At 58.0% G+C, this 18512-nt stretch overlaps 9 protein-coding genes across 9 annotated transcripts; 7 read left to right on the top strand and 2 right to left on the bottom strand.

Annotated features, from left to right (window-relative positions):
* Positions 1 to 1132: 1132 nt before the first annotated feature.
* C8Q71DRAFT_726099 (uncharacterized protein) lies at positions 1133 to 2680 on the bottom strand (the record flags this gene model as incomplete). Its single annotated transcript, XM_047921743.1, has 2 exons — positions 1133 to 2567; positions 2631 to 2680. 2 exons carry the CDS (start codon positions 2678 to 2680, stop codon positions 1133 to 1135), a joined length of 1485 nt encoding a protein of 494 aa, XP_047775775.1.
* A 2866-nt stretch (positions 2681 to 5546) lies between these two features.
* Positions 5547 to 6767, top strand: C8Q71DRAFT_247392 (uncharacterized protein). Its single transcript, XM_047917284.1, has 4 exons — positions 5547 to 5939; positions 6004 to 6072; positions 6124 to 6621; positions 6682 to 6767. The coding sequence occupies exons 1-3, from the start codon at positions 5853 to 5855 to the stop codon at positions 6577 to 6579; spliced, it is 612 nt and encodes a 203-aa protein (XP_047775774.1). The 5' UTR covers positions 5547 to 5852; the 3' UTR covers positions 6580 to 6621; positions 6682 to 6767.
* A 2571-nt stretch (positions 6768 to 9338) lies between these two features.
* Positions 9339 to 9765, top strand: C8Q71DRAFT_860765 (uncharacterized protein; the record flags this gene model as incomplete). Its single annotated transcript, XM_047927825.1, has 3 exons — positions 9339 to 9380; positions 9441 to 9560; positions 9625 to 9765. 3 exons carry the CDS (start codon positions 9339 to 9341, stop codon positions 9763 to 9765), a joined length of 303 nt encoding a protein of 100 aa, XP_047775773.1.
* Positions 9766 to 10130: 365 nt separating this feature from the next.
* C8Q71DRAFT_860764 (uncharacterized protein) lies at positions 10131 to 11550 on the top strand (the record flags this gene model as incomplete). Its single annotated transcript, XM_047927824.1, has 4 exons — positions 10131 to 10175; positions 10237 to 10698; positions 10752 to 10815; positions 11399 to 11550. 4 exons carry the CDS (start codon positions 10131 to 10133, stop codon positions 11548 to 11550), a joined length of 723 nt encoding a protein of 240 aa, XP_047775772.1.
* A 626-nt stretch (positions 11551 to 12176) lies between these two features.
* Positions 12177 to 13323, top strand: C8Q71DRAFT_247265 (uncharacterized protein). The gene is made up of 3 exons (XM_047917281.1): positions 12177 to 12804; positions 12865 to 12961; positions 13016 to 13323. Exons 1-3 carry the CDS (start codon positions 12385 to 12387, stop codon positions 13081 to 13083), a joined length of 585 nt encoding a protein of 194 aa, XP_047775771.1. The 5' UTR covers positions 12177 to 12384; the 3' UTR covers positions 13084 to 13323.
* C8Q71DRAFT_850153 (uncharacterized protein) lies at positions 13158 to 14421 on the top strand. Its single transcript, XM_047926724.1, has 3 exons — positions 13158 to 13510; positions 13568 to 13999; positions 14058 to 14421. Exon 2 carries the CDS (start codon positions 13620 to 13622, stop codon positions 13989 to 13991), a length of 372 nt encoding a protein of 123 aa, XP_047775769.1. The 5' UTR covers positions 13158 to 13510; positions 13568 to 13619; the 3' UTR covers positions 13992 to 13999; positions 14058 to 14421.
* On the top strand, positions 13163 to 13504 carry C8Q71DRAFT_860763 (uncharacterized protein; the record flags this gene model as incomplete). Its single annotated transcript, XM_047927823.1, has 1 exon — positions 13163 to 13504. One exon carries the CDS (start codon positions 13163 to 13165, stop codon positions 13502 to 13504), a length of 342 nt encoding a protein of 113 aa, XP_047775770.1.
* C8Q71DRAFT_247328 (uncharacterized protein) lies at positions 14355 to 15533 on the bottom strand. The gene is made up of 3 exons (XM_047917283.1): positions 14897 to 15533; positions 14615 to 14813; positions 14355 to 14558 (listed from the first exon to the last, which is right to left on the bottom strand). The coding sequence occupies exons 1-3, from the start codon at positions 15103 to 15105 to the stop codon at positions 14442 to 14444; spliced, it is 525 nt and encodes a 174-aa protein (XP_047775768.1). The 5' UTR covers positions 15106 to 15533; the 3' UTR covers positions 14355 to 14441.
* Positions 15534 to 15902: 369 nt separating this feature from the next.
* Positions 15903 to 16831, top strand: C8Q71DRAFT_247276 (uncharacterized protein). Its single transcript, XM_047917282.1, has 4 exons — positions 15903 to 16021; positions 16085 to 16276; positions 16329 to 16406; positions 16460 to 16831. The coding sequence occupies exons 1-4, from the start codon at positions 16001 to 16003 to the stop codon at positions 16664 to 16666; spliced, it is 498 nt and encodes a 165-aa protein (XP_047775767.1). The 5' UTR covers positions 15903 to 16000; the 3' UTR covers positions 16667 to 16831.
* The last annotated feature ends 1681 nt before the right edge of the window (positions 16832 to 18512 follow it).

Genomic DNA, 18512 nt, shown 5'->3' with positions numbered 1-18512 from the left:
AAAATCCATTAGCACAGGACGTGACATGCATGCTCAAAACGGACGGACAGCGGCAACTATGGCAGTCTGCAGAGGGCCTATGTAAGAGCGCATCACACAGTGAAGATACAAGGGTATTCTGTCCCAACAGGTCGATTACACAGGGCATAGATCGCTACTGTTATTACACGGGGATACATTTCTGCTTCGCTGGTAACTGTGACTGCAACTGTCAAGGAGATGGGGGCGAGTGCGGGAGTGGGCGGTGATGTGGTGTGATATGGGAGAGCAATGCGACGATGCAAGGTGCTTAGATACCGTGAGATATTGTATACGTATGTATGTGAACGTGACGGGTTTTTAACGACGAGTGAGGAGAGAAGGCCGAACAGACATGTGCTACCGGTGAAGTGGAAGAGCAACAAACCCCATTTTGCGATGTGAAATGGAAGTGGTATGGACTGCTTGACACGTACAGCATAGATTCGAAAGAAACGGCATAAGCGAATGAAGAAGACGAATAGGCGCAGATCATTTTGAGCCAGAACGCAAGCGTGAAGCTAGAAAGTGGGGTCAACGCCAACCGAACCCGAACCTAAACGCGACTGCCGCCGCCCTCCCCACCAGATCCCTTCGCGAAGAGGGGAAGCGCTGGGGCAGGCATCGAATGCGTCGAATAGATACATAGATAGGGAACCACCGGCGCCGGCGAGTCTGCACCCCTGCCCAGGCGGAGATAGGGGCGACCAAGGGGCGACGGTGATAACCTCGCGAGCATCGTTCCAGCCAGGCGTCGCTATGCATTCGAAGCAAATAGATGCACGGTCACGACGGTGTGGAAGACAGGCGTTTTGGAGTTGGAGCAGAGAAAAAGTGGGGAGGTGGGCCTGCACAGGATATGTTGAGATACCGACGATAGATGGGCTGCGGATGCGAGGAGCGGGGAGACAATGCGGAGATGAGTGCGGAAGCGGGCAGGCAGGCGGTGCCAGAGATTTTGCGGCGGAGACAAGAAGGCGAACATATTGCGTCTATACAGAGGGATGAGCGGTGCTGGTATCGGTGAGATGAGTCGTGCATAGGTCCAGTCGTGATTTTCCGTCGGCGTTCGTTCGTGATGAGGCGTGAAGAGAGAGCGAGGGACCGGCGACCACTAGTGCCGCACGAAAGTCCGCCCACGTTCTCGCTCGCGCGACATCAAGCCGCTGCGACCACCACCGTACCCTGGTGCACGGTAGTTGTCGACGCCAAGAGGGGCCGAGTCCAACTCATCAGGTCGCCGCCGGCCCCTACGGTCCCGGTTAGCGACATAGACATCGTCGTGTTCAGGGTGGAAGTGGAGACTCCTCGCGAGCACCTCCCGCACGGCCGCGATATCGTCCTCCTCGGTTGCCTCTCCAAGCATGGCGTCCAACCTGGGTTTCACCGGCGGCGAAGAGTTGCGGCGGGTGAGCGCCCGCCCCCGCATGGGCACGGCAGGGCTGCTGGACATCCAGTCCGCGACCTTCTCGATGCTGTCCAAGCGCGCGCGGGCCTGCGGGCCGATGTGTCCACGACGGTGCGCACAGGGGGGCGGTGAACGCGAGTGCGAGGCGCGCGGCCGCGATTGACGCGGAGGAGAGCGCTGTGTCGACCGACGGCTCGATGCCGAGCGCGCCTCCGAGTCACGCTTGCGACCGCGGCCGCGCTGCGGTGCCTCGCTGGGGCTAGGCTGAGGCTTTGCGTGCACCTGGGAGAACGCCGTGACAGGATCAAGGACGGGATGGGCCGCAACACGGGGTGTGGGAGGTGATGATTGGAACGACCGCGTGATTGCTGTGAGAGTCTGCAGCGAGGAGGGCGTCCGCTGTGCGCGTGGCGGCGTCGGCGACGAGGTTGACGTCGTCAGGAGGGAAAAGTACGCAGGCAGACTGGCTCTGTTGCGTTTGGGCTTGGAGGTGATGGTCTCGGGGTCGGCCTCCTGCTCGCTGGAAGGGTCGCTGGCAAAGCTGTTCCTGTTGCGCCTCGGGCGCCCGAGCAAGCCTGCGGAGCGTGTAGACGTCGACGTCTGTGGGACATCAGGGAACTCTTCCTCGGTGGGCGAGTAGGGCGGGGGTGCGCTGCGCGGCGAGCCTGTGCTGCCCGCGAAGGGACTCGAAGTCGCCGATGCATGTCGGTTCAATGTCGGAATGGTCGAGCGCTGGTTGGTACCAGATGGGCGTCGGGCGTAAGAGAGCCCTTGGCCGCGTGGCGGATACGGATAGAGTAGAGGATCTGCAGACTTTGCACCTTCGGCACCGTAGACGGCACTACCCAGCAACTCTTCGTCCGGACCGGCGCTAGCAAGCTCATCCTCCTCCTCCGTGGAGACAGACCAGATAGCGGACGACGTCGAGGACGAAGAGATGGAATGGCGGCTCTTGTGCTTTGACGCGGTGCCGGGATGGAGTGACCGACCGATGGCAGACGACACGAGAGCCGGGACGTCGACAAGGCTGCTTGGGCCATTGTTTGAGCGGAGGTACGGCGAGGCGTAGGCACTGGAGGAGGTGGAGATGGAGGGCGAGGTCGTGTCAAGGCTCTCGCACTCGTCGCTGCAGTATGCGCGTCTGTGGAGGTAACGTAATAGAAGCTGGTCAGTACAGGAGGGCAACAGAGCGCGGGGAACGCACCCGTCGACGGTAACTGGCCGGCCGCAGAGGAGGCAGACTTCCTCGTACATGGGAGCAGGCGTGCAGCGAGGAGGTCGTGGATGGCGGCGGGAAGGAAGACAGGACGGCGCGACGACGGCGGTCTTATACGCGGCTGGGGGGCGTCTTGTGGCAGGGCGCATGCAGACAAAGGAATATAAAGGGATCTTGTGAAGGTGTGAAGGCGATCGAGGCACCAAATTCTCACTTGACTCGCTTTTCGTGACGCTCGCTGTCACAGTCCCCGCCCTCGGCATCTGCCCGTTTGGGATGCCCGTCACGCGCGTCACGCCGGCCGGCGGGAGCCACTCGGAGACGCACGTTTCATTTTGGGTCTGCCATTGTCCGTCCCCGCGTGCGCCGCCTCCGTTCCAGCACGCACGCCGTCCCATTCTTTCCCGGCCAACGTGTATTCCAGACGCCCCGACCCATCTTCGCAGCCGGTGTACCATCCCAGTCGCAGCCAGGCCGTCCCCTGATGCTGCTTGGCGCCCCGGTCACCCGTGCACCCCCTCCCCTGTCGCCAGACATCGGACCGCACGCGTGCTTCGTCCGGCCTCTCGTCGCTCAGGCGGCTCGCCCGTCTCTGCGCACATTGGCCTCACCACTGCCTATTTCGCGCGCGTCTCCTCGCCCGGGGTAGCACCGCGTCGGACGCAATCGCGCGATGGCGTGCGCCAGCCACCTCGCAGGCCCTGCTTGGGAATGTGTGCAGATCCATGCAAGCCGGCGCATGCATACGTCAATTGACACTATTTCGGAATGGGACCGCGCACGTCCCCGCGAGCAACATGGCGCAATTGCCGCATGCGTACGACGCCACCCCGCGTCTTCGCAGCTGATATGGACAACGCACGTACATCGCTCGCCCACTGATGGGCCCATCCTCCGTGCTGCGCTTGTCTTCTCGCGCCGCTTCTCTGATGCGGATGCTGCCCGTACTCGCCAGCGCACCTGCTCCGCTCCTGTCCGTCAGCAGCGGCTGCCACCCAACCCAGCTGTCTCGCACGTCCCGCTCTACCTCCAGACGGTTCTCCCTGGCTGCTCTTGGTGATAATCTTTCTGCTGCATTACTCCCGGAGCGATAAACCGCGCGAATCCTCCATTCTCGGACAATTATGTCACTGCGCTCTATCTCGGCCTGTTCCAGTGCGCTCCTGCGATCCAGGAAGACGGGCCCTCTATCAGCTCGGGGCGATCAGGGATCGCGAAAACTGCATTTGGTGCGACTATGCCTTCATTCCTTCGACGTATGGATGTGAATGAGCAGAGACGACTTCGTCATGATTGGCATTTGGTGCGACCCGTGCTCCTGCCGAGAGTTCGGTGCAATACACAAGTGGCGTGCGTGCTCTTCTCCTAATAATACCATTGTAAATCCCTCCGTACAATCCCAGAGTCACGCATCGTCATTTCCCCTCACAGTCGCCGCGACCGAGCGAGGCACGACCGAGCCAAGCCAGGACCGAGGCGTCCCCAGCTGTCCCCAGACAGGTCCTCGAGCGCGGGGAACGATCAACCGCACCCTTTCTGTCCACCCACGTCCGCGTCGCATGGCGACAGACCCCCGGTGTCCCGATACGGATAGAGTGCGCGCGTCGTTCCGTCCGTCGGGGCTTGGTCGGGGCGCACGCTGCCCGCCGCGTGACGTCGCCCGCGGATGGCGTGATGCGACGCGTTCGCGTCACGCCCGGCGCCTGCCGCCCGTAGGCGCTGTGGCCCGGCGAGACGGACGAGTCAGCTGGGGCGAGCGTGTCGCCCGTCTCAAGCCTTCGAAGCCCGGACGGATGGAGACGCACTCTGCTGATCCGGCAGCGTCACGTCGGGGTCGTCACCGTATCCGTCAGTGACGACGTTTGTAAGTTGGTTGGAAATTTGGAGTCCGCTGCGCATGTCTAAAAGTGGACGGGAATGGGACCGGAGGGCCGGAAACTCGCATCATCGCCCGGCGGCATGACGCGTGCGCTCTGTTTTGAGATTGTGTAACGAGGTGACGCGGTGACGATGGTGACAGATCGCGCGTGGACCGGGAGGGCGGGTCGCGATGCGAATGAGGACGATGATGTGAGCCTGTGTGACTCTGAGTCTGCGACCCCGTCACTGCGCAAACACAGGCGCAGGCCTAGACCGCGTCACGCAGTGGCCGCGAACGCATGCTAAAGCCTATTTCGCGCCAGACGCGATCACGCACGCTCCGCGCGCGAAGTCCAGGCGAAGACTCAAGACCGTCCCCCAGATCCTGCACGCAGGCGCGTTTTGCATCATCCCGAAATTCTAGGATGTTTCTAGTGTCTGAACGTTATTTTTCACCGCTGACTTGGGATGCGCGCCTTAGGCTGATGCGCCGACGCCGACGCCGACCCGACGTGTCCGAGAACCCTGCCAGTCAAGCTTGCGACGGTCAAGGCTGACTGAGAACACCACTTGGCGCTAGACAGAGTTGAGCGATGGTTAGTGAGAACATGACCAATCCACCGCTTTGGGCCGCCTCTTCGCCGGCCACTAGCTCTGATTGCGCTCTTCACAGAATCATCCGCGAATGTCCATACGGTGGGCAAGTGAGGGTCGATTCTTTGACAGCCTGCGGTATACGTGACACATGGGACCAATTACGGTCATGTCGTAGGTGGACGATACGGCACTACCCTTCGGATAAGCATCAATTCGCGCAATGGATCGCATGGATCGCTCGTCGTGTATTCATCATCGCTATAGCTCCCCTATACGTCCAAACTGTCCGAGAGCTACTGTACTTGTCAGTCCACTAGTATAATGATGGCTGACACCGGGCTGTCCAGGCTGTTCGGAATGCGCCCCCCTCCACAGGCGCAGCACTGTCATGCAGGTACTCATTTATCATAGCCGACTGTGAAGCTGTAGTGCTATTGAACTGCCCTCGCTCGTGCAAGTACCTTCACGGTGTACCGTAAATGGACACACATCGCTTCGATCACAGATCACAGAAGCACAGGCAGCCAGGGGCAGCAGATCTCCGAGATCTGTGCCCCGCGCGGGCGCGCCGCTTCCATGCCTGCCACCGTATGGCGCCCGCCGCAGTCGCGACCACCGTCCATGCTTGGAATCTTCGCGCCTTCTCGATCGCACCGAAACTGCCATCTTGGGCGGACAATGGACGGCCTGCCATTGTCCTCCAGCCTTCGCAAGATCTCGGTGATGCATGTATCACGTCGCAATTCGAATTGAATGCGACTTCCCTCGGGGCGTCGAGTCGACATCGCCCGGTATGGGTGTGCCATCGTCTTGGTGGATGTGATTGATCCAGAGTGCGGTGTGGGTGATACGCTCGTTTCGCTTCTGCGGAAGTCTGCAGCCTGATCAAGCTTTTGTTCGACAGACGCGGTGTCGGCTCGACGTCCATCGAGCCCCGCAGACTCGTCCGTCACGCCTGCGACATTTATTCCCGGTGATTATTGGCGTCGTTATGCTGGTGCGTGACATTGACATGGGTTACAAGGCCGGCGGAAACGGTATCCTACCGACAGTGGCATCACCGCCGGGGCGCCTGACCCCGACAAGGGAAGACGGGAACAACATCGAACTTGTGACGGTCCAAGCTTGGTCCAAGCTGCTGTCATTGCTCCGGAGCCTTTCCAGAATTCACGTCTTCACATTCAATGATTATATCATGACGGGAATGACGTGGGCCTGCAGCCCAAAAGCTCTACCATGCGTGAGCATGAAAGTTCGCTCTCACCGTGGAGCGTGCGTGCTTCGGATTTCACTGATATACGTGGACTGGTACGTGCTCTATCCCTTTCCTGCGCGACTATGTCACCATACCGCCACAAGTGCTCACCGCCAGACACGCCGCAGGCCCACGGAAGTGCCGGACTACCACCGGCGTTGCACTGAGCTCGCCGGTGGGAAGGCACGGCGCATGTGCGGCCGTCGGGCGATTGTGCGCATGTGAGAGTCGGTGACGACGCTCGATGGGCCCCGTGATTATGGTGACGTGCGTCGTTTCACAACACCTTCCTCTGTGGGCCCATCCCCACTCACTGTGGCTCCGCAGGTCCGTCCGTAGGCCACTCGTGGTGTGCGAATCATGTGAACACGGTCCAGTGTAGAGGCGTGTCACCCTGTCCGCGCGATCGACCGTAGACCTCAGGCTACAGTGATCTATTCAATCGCGGCCCCATCCACCCCTGGCATTTTGTGTTCATTCTGGCGTAAGGCCGCCAGGACGTAGCACCCGGTGAGCGGTAGCGCGTCGCCCTAACGGGCGTTACAGGTCCACTTGACAGTATTGACCTACGCAAAGTGGTACGTGGCGTAGGACATTGAACTCGACCCTCCTCCGTATGTCCCGGTTGGCAATTGTCGGAACGGTCTTCCCCATGTTCACGATAACTGACTCGCTCCAAGGGACCACCAATAACACGCACACGTACAATATATCCTGTGTTACGTTACATTGGACATAGTCTTCTCCAAGTTTGCCGCATGCCGTGTTACTGGCCATCATCGCAGGTTGGCAACACCGAGCGTGGTGTTCATCATCTTTCTTGACCCGACGCCTCACTGTTAAGCACTGACATCTCAATATCGTTGACATACAGGTCCACGACGTTCTTGAACCGCTGTATTAGTCTCCGCTAATCAGAGACTGCCTACCTTCCTGACCGGTGTCCGACAGTGTTAGACCTGAACACAGCCTGCAACGCCACAGCAGTGAGTGAATTGACGATTCTTCTCTTGTGTGAGTGCAATGCGATGAGATCTGAATGATTTACAGTGATGTTGTCAACCTGCTTCTGCATACGGCGATAAATCGTCGGTTCCTGCGATGTCCCTTTCCAGTGAAGGCTACGACGTTCACGGCGCGGTCCTATTCTGTCTATGGTCTGCCTATCGAACGCGCCGGATCTACACCTTCATGCAGTTTCGACATTTCTGCATTTAGCGTCATCGGAACTTCCGTCGCACGTCGTGGCATTAATGTTGTACCGCCGCAGGGTGGGGACACCGACCGCGATGTCCGACATCCCCCTTTGATAGGCTCGCTGCCTGGCACACCGGAAAGTCGGCTCTGGATTGGTACCACACGGATTTGTGACGTACAAAACCTCGAACAGCGAGGTGTGCGGACCTCGTGTAACTCGGGTGTCAATACACAAGGCGGCAGTGGCAGTGATATGAACACAAAAAGGGTCATTCGCCTGCGATTCTGTTTGGACTCTGTCGCTGCGAATCAAAATTGTCCTCCTATTCTGGCAACCGTGTGAGGCCTTGTGTGGGGCAAATAAATCCGACGGTCGTGAGGCTGGACTACGATCACTTCCCTCATGTGTGAGTGTAATATAATACGGTGAGATATTGCTGATTTACAGCGATGTAGATTGAAGCCGGTCGTACAGGGTAACGCAGACTGCGCATGTTGGGTGTGAGATCGGATCCTGATTTTCGTTCAAGTCTGGCAGTCTGTTGCCGCCCGAGTCTCAACTTGTAGTCACTTCAAATCCTCATCGTGGACAACGAATCCGTAGATGGATTTTGTTACTCCCCAACGTTCAAGCTGCATCGAGATGCTGTTCGACACTGTCGTATTCGCCCTGCAGCGCATTTCTCATCGGTCAAACCTGTTCTTATGACTACCGGTACCGCGGACTTTGCGTTTGAGAATGATCGGCTTCGCTCGCCCAAGACTCTGGTCCTCAAATATCAAAGCAGAGGCAAACTTGTTGAGTAGTACTGTGCGTGTCTATCCAAGAGAATTATCCACCTGTATCTCACGCTTGCGGATGATATATGCGCTAGAGCCTGAGCAGAGCCTGAGCAAACATTGGAATAGAAACTTCCTCTCACGACCCACGTACCGCGTCGAGAGTTGGACCGGGCCACTGCGATGGTCCAGCACATTATCGAGGACCTCGCCCGTTCATCATCCAACGCAACGCAAACCCAGACCTTTTCGCCACCACCCCCATCTGCCACGCCTCGTCACAGATCGAATCCGGATCAGCCTGCCTCGACGGTCTGGGCTCTCGAATTTGGATCGCGGCTTGCGGGGTATGTCCTCGGGCGCCAAGTACTACAACACCCCTCTTCTCAGAGTCCAGATCGCGGGGCGATCATTGACACGACTCGCGGATGACATATCTCGGAGAACGCAAGGTATGAGGGCACACAGACATACACACCGGTTAACCCACCGCCGTCGATCGCCGCTGGTCGGTCGTGCGTGGCCGGAGGCTGGGAGACTCGACTTGCGCAGAACCGCGTAAAGAATTCAAGTCCATTTTGTAAATGGGCGTGACGTTTGAGGTGGTTGGCGGCTATGGGTTCTGCACGTTCGTCGTTAGAGCGCTGGATGGAGGTGGATAACATTGCTAGCTTGCAGTCGCGTGCGTCGAGCTCGAACGTTGCTCCAGCGCAGCAATATTGCTGGCTCACCGACTTGGACCCGGCGAACGTCTTCGGGTAAATTATCACTGCAACGCGCGGCACGCACAGAGCACAGGCAAAACAGGGCCGCGCAAAACAAGGAGTCGTGTCTGTCTGAGGACGTTTATAGCCATTATGACGTCGCGACTATGAATAGCCCTACCTCTACAGGCAGCGCGGCCGCGCGTACAAGTGACACAGCACTCTTACCTTCTGTCTCTCACCATCTCCAAGATCCTACTAGATCCACCGTCCTCTAACCGACACCGCTAGTACCAGGGCACCATGGGCGACTTCGACAACGCCGCAAACTGGAGCGGCCAGCAGGTGCGCGTGCAGCGGCTCCCTGGGCGACACAGAGGGACTCACCGGTGGATGGTGTGCTAGGTCGGGAGTGCCGAGGGCGACGTGCAGCGCTTTGACAACTCGGTCGACAACGCGTTCGACCGGGGCGTCCAGGACGTCGTCGATGCGCCCGATGACGCCGCGCGTTGGTCCGGCGACCAGGTGCGTCTGCGTACTCGTATCAGCTGCCATATTTTCAGACGTGGAGGCTGATGCCGGTGCTTAGGCCGGGGATGCGGTGCATGATGTGAGGGATGTCGGCCAGGATATCGGGGATGGTGTCAGGGACGTCGAGAACTTTGATCGGGGCGTCGACAACTCGTACGACCAGGGTGTGCAGCAGGGCGAGCAGCAGGGTGGGTGGTGAGCGCGTCGCAGCTGAGTCTGGAGGCTGGATTGAGACATCTGGGCGGCCGGGATGCATGTAGTGTGGCTCTACGAAAGTGTGTCGAAGGAAGTGCTTGGAACTCGTGTGTACGATAGTCAAACCGTAAATGATACCTTGGTCGCAGCGCGCCAGCTCCCAAAAGCTAGTCACAGGTCAGACAGACAGGTTGGCGTTGGGCTGGCCACTCGCGGTCAAGGCGCGCTTGTGGCGGACGCGATCGTTACCTACTTGGCGCGTCAACAAAGTCTTGGCGGCGGCGACGTGCAGTGCCCGGTCCCGTCAATCATATACAGTACCCCGCCCTGCACTCCCCATCTCATCTACCCAGCACACACCACACCACCATGGACCGCGACTTCGACAATGCCGCCAACTGGACCGGCCGCCAGGTGCGCCTCTGAGCCCTCCCCAATCCCCCGATCGAGCAGATCTGACCGATCCCGCATCCAGGTCGGCGGCGCCGAGGGCGACGTGCGCCGCTTCGACAACGACGTGCGCGACGAGTACCGCGACACGCGCCAGGACTTCCGGGACGCGCGCGAGGACGCGGACGCCTTCGGGCGGGAGACGCGCCAGGGCTTTGACCAGTTCGGGCGGGAGACGCGCCAGGACGTTGACCAGTTCGGGCGGGAGACGCGTCAGGACTTTGACCAGTTCGGCCGCGACGCGCGCCAGGATGTGGACAACTTTGGGCGCGAGGCCGTCCGGGGCGTCGAGGACGCGCCGTACAACGCCGCGCGCTGGGCGGGCGACGAGGTGCGTTCCGCTCGCGGCCTGTCGGGCCTGGATGTTGCATGTTGGACGCTGATGGGTGCGCGCGGGAAGGTCGGCTCGGCGGAGCGCGACGTGAAGGACGTCGGCGAGGGCGTCGTGGATGCGATCGGCGGTGCGATCGGCTGGGCTGCGAGGAAGGTTCGTGTCTCGTCTGAGCTTCCGCCGCGGGATGGCCGTCTGATGTGCTGTAGGTCGAAGGCGTCGAACGGTTCGGCGACGGCGTCGAGAACTCGTACGACCAGGGCAAGCAGGAGGGTGAGCGCGAGGGCGGGTGGTGATCAGTGAAGTATTTATAATCTTGTTGTACCAAGGCTGGATGCAGAATGTATAATCTTTGTGGTATTGAACTCTGCAAACGGAAGGGCCTACCGCACTGCGGGGAGTCCAAACCAAACTTGGGCTATGACTGCGCAGCCTGAGTATGGTCCATCGTAGGGACTGTACTGTTCGTCCAAGGTGATACATGATGCGCTACCGCTGACCCTGGCGTCTGGGTATACCTCACAGCACGCGATGATTTCAACGCCTTCCTGCCTCTCCTCCACAATGGTTCTGCGAAAAATATAGCTATCATTGGCTCGGGGGGCGCGACATCAGAGTTCGCTTGGGGCATACGTATCCCAGGCATGGCCGCGTACACCACGACAAAAGCCGCCGAGCACCTGGTAGCCACCAAGTACTTGAGCCGGAGGGCTTCACCGTCGTGACCATAAGCCTGAGACTTGGGCTCGTCGACACGCGGGCAACCGCCGTGGAGAAAGGTAAGGAGTTTAGGTTATTACATGCACTATACTGACGGCGGTACCTGTCGTACGAGCCGATCCTGCCGATACAACAGAGATCGCGCGTGTCCACTGGCAGGAGGCGTTCACAAGTCTCAAAGCATTCACGCCGGAAGAGGCTGTCAGCCGCATCTTGTCTATCGTCGCCAAGACCAACCCCAAGGACAACGCGTCGTTCTGGTACTACGAGTGGAGGAAGAAGGACTAGGGTCCTCAGTTCGAACTTCGGAAGACGACTGGCATATGTCCCTGTGTATAAGATCGAATGCAACAACGAAGGCGACGCATTAGCGTGGCCCTGTTCGAAACGCGATTGCTAGAAAGGACGGAAAGTGAAGTGTTCAGAAGCAATGCACTGCGCTGATACGTTGTGCCAATTGAGATATATTCCACGTATCTATGTCAAAGGACAATATCCACGTATCAAACCGGAGTCGAGCCCCAATAGAGTATGCAGAGCCATCTGCGCCGGGGGAACAGCCTGACCAGAGGCGAAAGGATCATACGCGAAACTAATCCCACTAGACGACGGTGGGCAAGCCGACTGCGTCGTAAAGGCCACACGAACCCAAAAGTTTTCAGGATCTCGCGTTGGTCCAGCTCCAAGCTCGCAGAGCGCGTTCATGACAGCGCAGTCGATGGAAGTACGCGTACCCTAACCACCTGAGAGATAAACTGGACCGGAAATGAGCTGAGGTGACCGCTACCTAGACAAGACCTTTGTGAGCGATCCAGAAATCGAGCGGTGAAGTAGATTATGCCCCAAATCGGCAGCTACTCCCAATTCCGGTGCTCTTTCTGCGGTATCCTTCGTTATCGCATCACTATTCTTGCAAAGCGGCACCGTTGACAACTTGCTACTTACCTTCTTTACTTATACGTCAATTGGCCCGTCTGCTTGCATCCACAGCATTGTCCGCGTAGACGGCCGGGCCGCTGGTTTGTCGTTCTTTATGGTGGGCAACGGAGACTGGCTCCGCTGAGTGACTATGAGCCAGGATAGCCACTCGCGCGTAGACGCCGACTACACGAGGCGGCGCCTATGCTTGTCTTTGTCTCTCTGAGTCTGCATCGCCGTCAATTGCTCTTTCATCTCAGGCTGCCACTCCATTCCAGTCGCAGGACATCGGTCGGTCGTCATCGACTCATCGAGTGTCACGACCAACACCATCTGGATTGTTATCATCACATACCTCTGACATCGATGTTTTCGTTGCGTCTATTCAAGGCCGACCATCCCGGCGGCACTCGGGCTGAAGACCTTGTCAGAGAGCTGGCAAGGAAACCGCATCCCCGCTACTTGGAATGTAAACCGGCAGTCTTCGTCCAACCGACGCCGTATCGCCCTCATCTTGATGGGAGGGTAAAGTTTGCTGCAATCCTCGGCGGGGAATGGGGAGTGTGTGGCGCAGAGGCTCGTGCTGAGAATACAAACCACATAGCGGTCGATGAAGGCCATCATGTAAGAAGACATTGACAAACTGCTATATGATTTGTACTCACCTGAAGCCCGTGTCTCAAGGACCTGGTCTATACATGGCCACCGGTCCTGTCGTCACAGACCAGACAACAACCTACAAATATGCTGCAGTCACAAGACTTGCTCAGGGACCAAATGAGTACTCCAAAGCTTTTGTCAATCACGCCGTGTTGGTGACCGAATGCCTGCCAAGGTGAACAATCATTCGGGCCCTGCATGCATGACAGGGCGGGCAACTACTCCGCGACCCATCGGACATGAGCGCGAGCTTGCTCGGCGGATGCGGTCTGAGTATCGCATGTGCGTTTTCCGCGCGTTCGAAATACTTGCAACAGCGCGTATGCTTGCGCAAGAAGGAGAGGAGGACCTGCTCCTCCGCGAGGCCATGGATCTGACGCTTCATGCTGCGGCGGAGGATGCCAAGGATGCCGGCTTCGAGAGGTCTGCGACATCGACTGCCGGTCAAAAGGAGAGGGGAACCGTCGCGGCGTCTTCACAGATGGAGCTAGAGAGAACCATAACACCGTGGGAGGAATGGACGCCGCACGCAACCTCAACGCCACACCCGAGCCCTACGTCTTCGACCTCGCTGCTCAGTCCTGTAGAGGCTTGGGGTGCACTTGCGACATCGACGGTCCATCACGAGTACCCGCGCAGCTCGGGGAAGAATGAGACAACATGATTAGAGGTACGTACGTAAGTCGCCAACCTAGAGATTTGGGACGTTAATAATGCTTACTGTCAGATGTAGAGATGGGAACGGGGTGCACACGGACGACAATCAAAATCGGGGTGGGATGATATTTCATTGTATATCTCGCTGTTTCTTGTATGAATCGAACACTGGAAGACAACCGTCAACCCGGACACGTAGATGCGAGCCGAGAGTAAGGACATTACCGAAGCGAGGCCGCTTTGGTTCCACGTACAGTTCATCGCATGGCCAGTCATCACGAAGGGGCGGCACACATGGCGTAGCCTGCTGTCACTATGCGCTTCAGACCAGTGAAGTCACTCGCGCCAGGACATTGCGAGGACGAACGGGGCGGTTCTTTCAGGATTGCGGTATGGAGGATCCTGCAGCCACTGCGACTATATTGCCTGGCTGCCGCGATCAAGCCATCTGGTATACGTGGTCCCAAGCGATCGTACAGAATGCAAGTCGATAACAGTTGGTCTGTGTATCGAAGTCAGCCATCGTTCAGCCTTGTCCTCAGACTGCGATTGATACATACCAGTTTATACTCCCGACAATCCATGCGCATAATGAAGAGCGGCCCACTCAGTCAAAACCTCCGCTGTATATGCGGAGATTTCCTGATTAAACACTGCCAACGAGTGCGATTCCGTGGTACAGTGACCGCACACTTGGGGTATTTCAGTGCTCGCGTAGAGCGTATCCACAGCATATGCCCAAGGGCAGGCCATCGCTATCTCTCCGCTCATCCGGTATTTCGGGTGCAAGGCGCATGCCTATTGCCATAGATTATCCTGTTTTCATAGCTTTCTCCCCATCTCCCACTCGCAGACCATCCGTGCTTGCATTGTAAGGTTCGGAGCGTGCCGGGATCGCGCTTCGCGAGATATAGAGCAGCTATACAGCCACAGACGCACGAGCGCTATTTGAGGGGAGAAAGCGCTCGTCGTTGCACTTTGCCCCCGACTACACTCATCTCATCTGCGCACTGATGTCCTCTACGCACTGCTCGTAGAGCATCAGACATGCATCCAGAGACCTGCAATACACCTATCAGCAATATGCAAGCAGTCAAACCGAGCGTGAGTGTCTGACCCTTTGACTTCTGGGAGTGGCAATTGTTGAATCGCGACGATGTACCAAGTACGCGACGGTCGTGAAGTACCGCAAGGCTGTCATCCAACGTCGAAGGGCTACGATCCCAATAGCTGCGCCGACGCCTGAGAGAGAGGCAGACACAGACTTCGCGGCGATCCTTGAACAAGTTTGGGAGTTGTACGAAGAGGAGGTTCGCCTGCAAAACAAGCAAAGCACAGCAGAGATTGAACGTCGTCAGGTGAGAAACCGTTCAAGATCAGCTGAACAGTGCATGCTTACCTTGGTATGTACTGGAGACCGACATAGAATATACGACGTGGCCGCCTATGCTGTCGGCACAGGTGACTGTGACGTCGGGGCTTCCACTCAACACAGCCTGCCAGTCCTCGATGTTGGTGCGTATCTTCGACCATTACGTTCGAGTTGATCATAAAAGACCACCACAGCCACTGAACCAAGAGCATGGAGATCTGGCTACGACAGCTCATGACGTGCGGTCGACGTTTATGCTGATTACCACCGCTGGATATGCGAGGCCGCCGCTAACTGTGGTGACCGCGGGCTTGCCTGAACAGGGCCCGTCGACAGACACGGATAGTCCGGCGTCGTCGGCTACACTGTCGAGTCCATTGGACAGTTGGGAGCCCATTGCGACGTCGACTCCGCTCCCAAAGTAAACCTGGGTGGAGACGAGGGTGGATTGAGGTGTGTCGCGGCATGTTACGGGCAGAGTGGACGTGCTGACAGTACCCAGTATTCCGTCGGGAGATCGGGGTGTATACATGCGCCGCATGACTCTTGTCTCTTGTGGTCGTTCGCAAGTCGGTGGTTGCAAGTCGGATCGTTGGGACATCGTAGGCGACTAGGCGGATGGTGCTTGTCGAGAACGGAGGAATCGTGGATGCGCGGAAGGAGACGAGAGCTGATTCTGGACAATGCAAGCCGTATTGACTCAAATGTATTGTAGAGGAATGCCGGGTCTCATGTCGTTATTGTTCCTTTATTCACGACGCGTCCGTTTGGGAGCTCTATGCCTTCGCGAAGAGGGCGGCTCACTCGTCCTGGACAGGACATCCGTAGCTCCATAACGGAGGTGAGACGAGGGCAGCGTGGATGACCCATGAAATGCATCTCCTCCACACATTGCCTTCGCATTGTGCAACCCGCAGGCCTGCCAAACTTGCATACTAAAGGGTCCGAGGAGCGGTATGCCGGCGTCGCGCGCCGTTACTCCGGAAGCCACAGTCGCCTAGGCGCCGACGATTGAAGAAGGCGCTCGTCCATACACTCGTCTTCCAATAATCATGCTCTCGTCGCCCGTCCGCGCGCCACTGGTAAAGCTTCGTTACGAATCTAGAAGCCTAAACCACGTCAATTAGCATCATGCAGATAGGCAAACCGAGCGTGAGTCCCCGGTCGTTTGACTTACCCGGAGAAGCGATTGTTGAAACGCGACGGCGTACCTAGTACGCGACGGTACTGAAGTACGGCAAGGCACCGATGCGAGGGCGAGGACCTCCGAGGCCGACCGCTGCACCAACACCGGAGGGACAAGGACGAGAGCGGTTTGCAGTGATTTTCGATAACAATTGGGATCTGCACGAAGGCAAGGTTCGTCTTGCAAACAAACACCACACAGCGGAAAACGAAGGCCATCAGGTAAGAGGGCTATCAAGACCCGCTGGATGGAGTATGCTCACCTCGATCGCAGACGCCCCCTGTGTTGTCGGCGCAGACAGCCATGTTGACTGAGAGCGCGTTCGACCTAGGGCACCAGCCCTCGACGCTAGTCAGTACTTCTAGGACCAACATTGGTGATGGCAACTGATCCGTTGGGCACAGGACAAGACGATAACTAGTGGCCACCACGCGGGGTACGTGTCGACCCCGTCGCTCGGAAATGTCCTGCAAGCCCAGGATGAAGGGTCGTGCTGGTCGCCCCAGGCGACGTTCATGTCCATGAGCCCAGTGTTCTTGGACACGCTTCTGCCCTCTCCTGATGAATGGGAGCCCCTGGAGACGTCGACGCCCCTCCCAAGGTGGACCTAGGAAACCACAAAAGCCAACTGAGGTACGTCGTGCCCAGTTACGCGCATGATGAATCGCTGACGGTAGCGTAAGGCTAGATGCTCAGGACGGACGCATGGGCTCGCGGATCGGGGGCCGCATGGTGGAGTGTCGGGCTGTGCTGCTAGCAGTAGGTACGACGGATCGACGATGGAGGGTGGTGGATGCACGGAGATTGAGAGCTGATCTCGGACAATGCAAGCCAATTGATGCTTTGGGTGTATACGTAGGCGAAGACCCGATGTTGACTCGACTTGAATTGGCTGCCTACCGTGTGCTCGTCTTGAGATTTAGTGCCTTCGCAGCGAGCGATGAGGGGATCCACTCGCCCCCGGTCAGACATCCGTGGATCCCTGATAGAGGTATCTTCACTGTCTCGCGATTTGCTTCCTGGCTCGGGAACGAAACGTGCGCGACCGTCTCAAATTCCACATGTCGTCCACAATGCATCCCCTACCATTGTGCGACACACAGATCTGCTGGACCTGCATCGAGCGCTTAGAAATCCGAGGCGCGTGCCGGCAACCCGCGCCGCCACTCCGCAGGCCACAAACGCATAGGCGCCCAATTGAACAAAGAGAGCGCATGTCCGTATGCTCGTCTTCCGACTGTCTTGCCCTCATCGCCAGCGTACGCGCCCTCCACAGAGTACTATTGTCGTGTAACAGACCTGAAGAAGACTGATTAGCAAGATGCAGTACTGCAGACTCGGTGTGAGTGCTTCATTACCCGACTAACCGAGGGACGCGATCGTTCATGTGCGATGAGCTAGTACGCGACGGTGCACGGCACGGAGGGTGTCCCGGCGCAAGGCTCGAAGACCAGTGTAGGAAGCCGTGATGATGTTCAATGCAAGCCGGATCCTCAGAACCAGCTGTCGCAGAAAGGCAAAGTAGAGACAAGGTAGGTCGTCTGGCACGAGCGCGAAGTCCGCTGATCGAGGTGACGATTTGCGACACAGGAACCCAGCTGCAAACACGACTCAAGAAACGACCAACGAAGGTCAACTGGTAAGCAAACTAGCGCCGTTCGTTACTTGGTTCGTGCTTACCTGGGGTGTGGCCACTGCGGCGCAGGCCTGCAATGGCTTTATCCCGATCCGTATACCTCGACGGGGAGACGGTGCGGCCTTCTGTACCGGTACATCGGATGGCAGAGGTCTACGCACACCTGCCCCTGTGGGATCCGCGAGAGCAAGTCAGATCGTCAGTCTTTGTATTGTGACATGCATGTCCACTTGCTAACCGAGATATAGGGTGCCCTATCAGCCTCTGACTGCAGGCTGCTCAGGCTCCTGGGAACGAGGCGCAACGCCGCGCATGAGCTCGTCAACGTGAGTGTCTCGTGATACCGGTACTGGATGTTTGCTCAGCCACGCATCTGTTGTGCGTCGTCAGAGCGAGGCGCGTCTGGACGAAGGCTTCCTGCGCTATGCAACGAATCGGGCCTTGGTGGGTATCAACTGGGAGGTACTCGTCGAAGAAGCTGTAGCGAGCGCGTGCAAGCGCTCGAGCCAACCGTCCCCGACCAGTCCAGCGGGTGACGGCTGGATTTCTGGATAGATGCCCGAGCATCGCAACTGCCAACGTTTGGGAGGAGAATTCGGGGGGAAGCCACAAGGCTCGAGACGATATCGCGGCCAGGAGGAGCGACAGTGGGCGGATCGTGAGGCGGGCCCGGAGAAACATCTGTAGAAGATGCAGTACGTCTATCGTGCGCAAGCTGTAATTGTAAACCTTTTTGTATGGATGTGGGCACTCACTGGTCACGAAATCCTGGGTAGGCCGCCACAGCCGCGAGGAAGTCGTCGTCGCATCTTCGACCATCC

Source organism: Rhodofomes roseus, assembly GCF_022264815.1.
Source record: "Rhodofomes roseus strain CIRM-BRFM 1785 chromosome Unknown C8Q71scaffold_20, whole genome shotgun sequence".
NCBI classification, from domain to species: domain Eukaryota; kingdom Fungi; phylum Basidiomycota; class Agaricomycetes; order Polyporales; family Fomitopsidaceae; genus Rhodofomes; species Rhodofomes roseus.
This window is presented reverse-complemented; position numbering and strand designations above follow the sequence as displayed.

What these genes read in the sequence shown, in the direction of transcription:
- C8Q71DRAFT_247392 (XM_047917284.1), top strand. Translation starts at nt 5,853, where the DNA reads ATGCGACTTCCCTCGGGGCGTCGAGTCGACATCGCCCGGTATGGGTGT. An exon ending in TGATTGATCCAGAGTGCGGT is followed by an intron (nt 5,940 to 6,003) that starts GTGGGTGATACG and finishes TTTGTTCGACAG; the next exon opens with ACGCGGTGTCGGCTCGACGT. An exon ending in GCCTGCGACATTTATTCCCG is followed by an intron (nt 6,073 to 6,123) that starts GTGATTATTGGC and finishes ATGGGTTACAAG; the next exon opens with GCCGGCGGAAACGGTATCCT.
- C8Q71DRAFT_247328 (XM_047917283.1), bottom strand. Translation starts at nt 15,105, where the DNA reads ATGAGCTGTCGTAGCCAGATCTCCATGCTCTTGGTTCAGTGGCTGTGG. An exon ending in GGTCTCCAGTACATACCAAG is followed by an intron (nt 14,814 to 14,896) that starts GTAAGCATGCAC and finishes CTTGTTTTGCAG; the next exon opens with GCGAACCTCCTCTTCGTACA. An exon ending in CCACTCCCAGAAGTCAAAGG is followed by an intron (nt 14,559 to 14,614) that starts GTCAGACACTCA and finishes GGTGTATTGCAG; the next exon opens with GTCTCTGGATGCATGTCTGA.
- C8Q71DRAFT_247265 (XM_047917281.1), top strand. Translation starts at nt 12,385, where the DNA reads ATGCTTGTCTTTGTCTCTCTGAGTCTGCATCGCCGTCAATTGCTCTTT. An exon ending in CGGTCGATGAAGGCCATCAT is followed by an intron (nt 12,805 to 12,864) that starts GTAAGAAGACAT and finishes CCGTGTCTCAAG; the next exon opens with GACCTGGTCTATACATGGCC. An exon ending in CTTGCTCAGGGACCAAATGA is followed by an intron (nt 12,962 to 13,015) that starts GTACTCCAAAGC and finishes ATGCCTGCCAAG; the next exon opens with GTGAACAATCATTCGGGCCC.
- C8Q71DRAFT_850153 (XM_047926724.1), top strand. Translation starts at nt 13,620, where the DNA reads ATGATATTTCATTGTATATCTCGCTGTTTCTTGTATGAATCGAACACT.
- C8Q71DRAFT_247276 (XM_047917282.1), top strand. Translation starts at nt 16,001, where the DNA reads ATGCAGATAGGCAAACCGAGC. An exon ending in TGCAGATAGGCAAACCGAGC is followed by an intron (nt 16,022 to 16,084) that starts GTGAGTCCCCGG and finishes CGGCGTACCTAG; the next exon opens with TACGCGACGGTACTGAAGTA. An exon ending in CGGAAAACGAAGGCCATCAG is followed by an intron (nt 16,277 to 16,328) that starts GTAAGAGGGCTA and finishes CCTCGATCGCAG; the next exon opens with ACGCCCCCTGTGTTGTCGGC.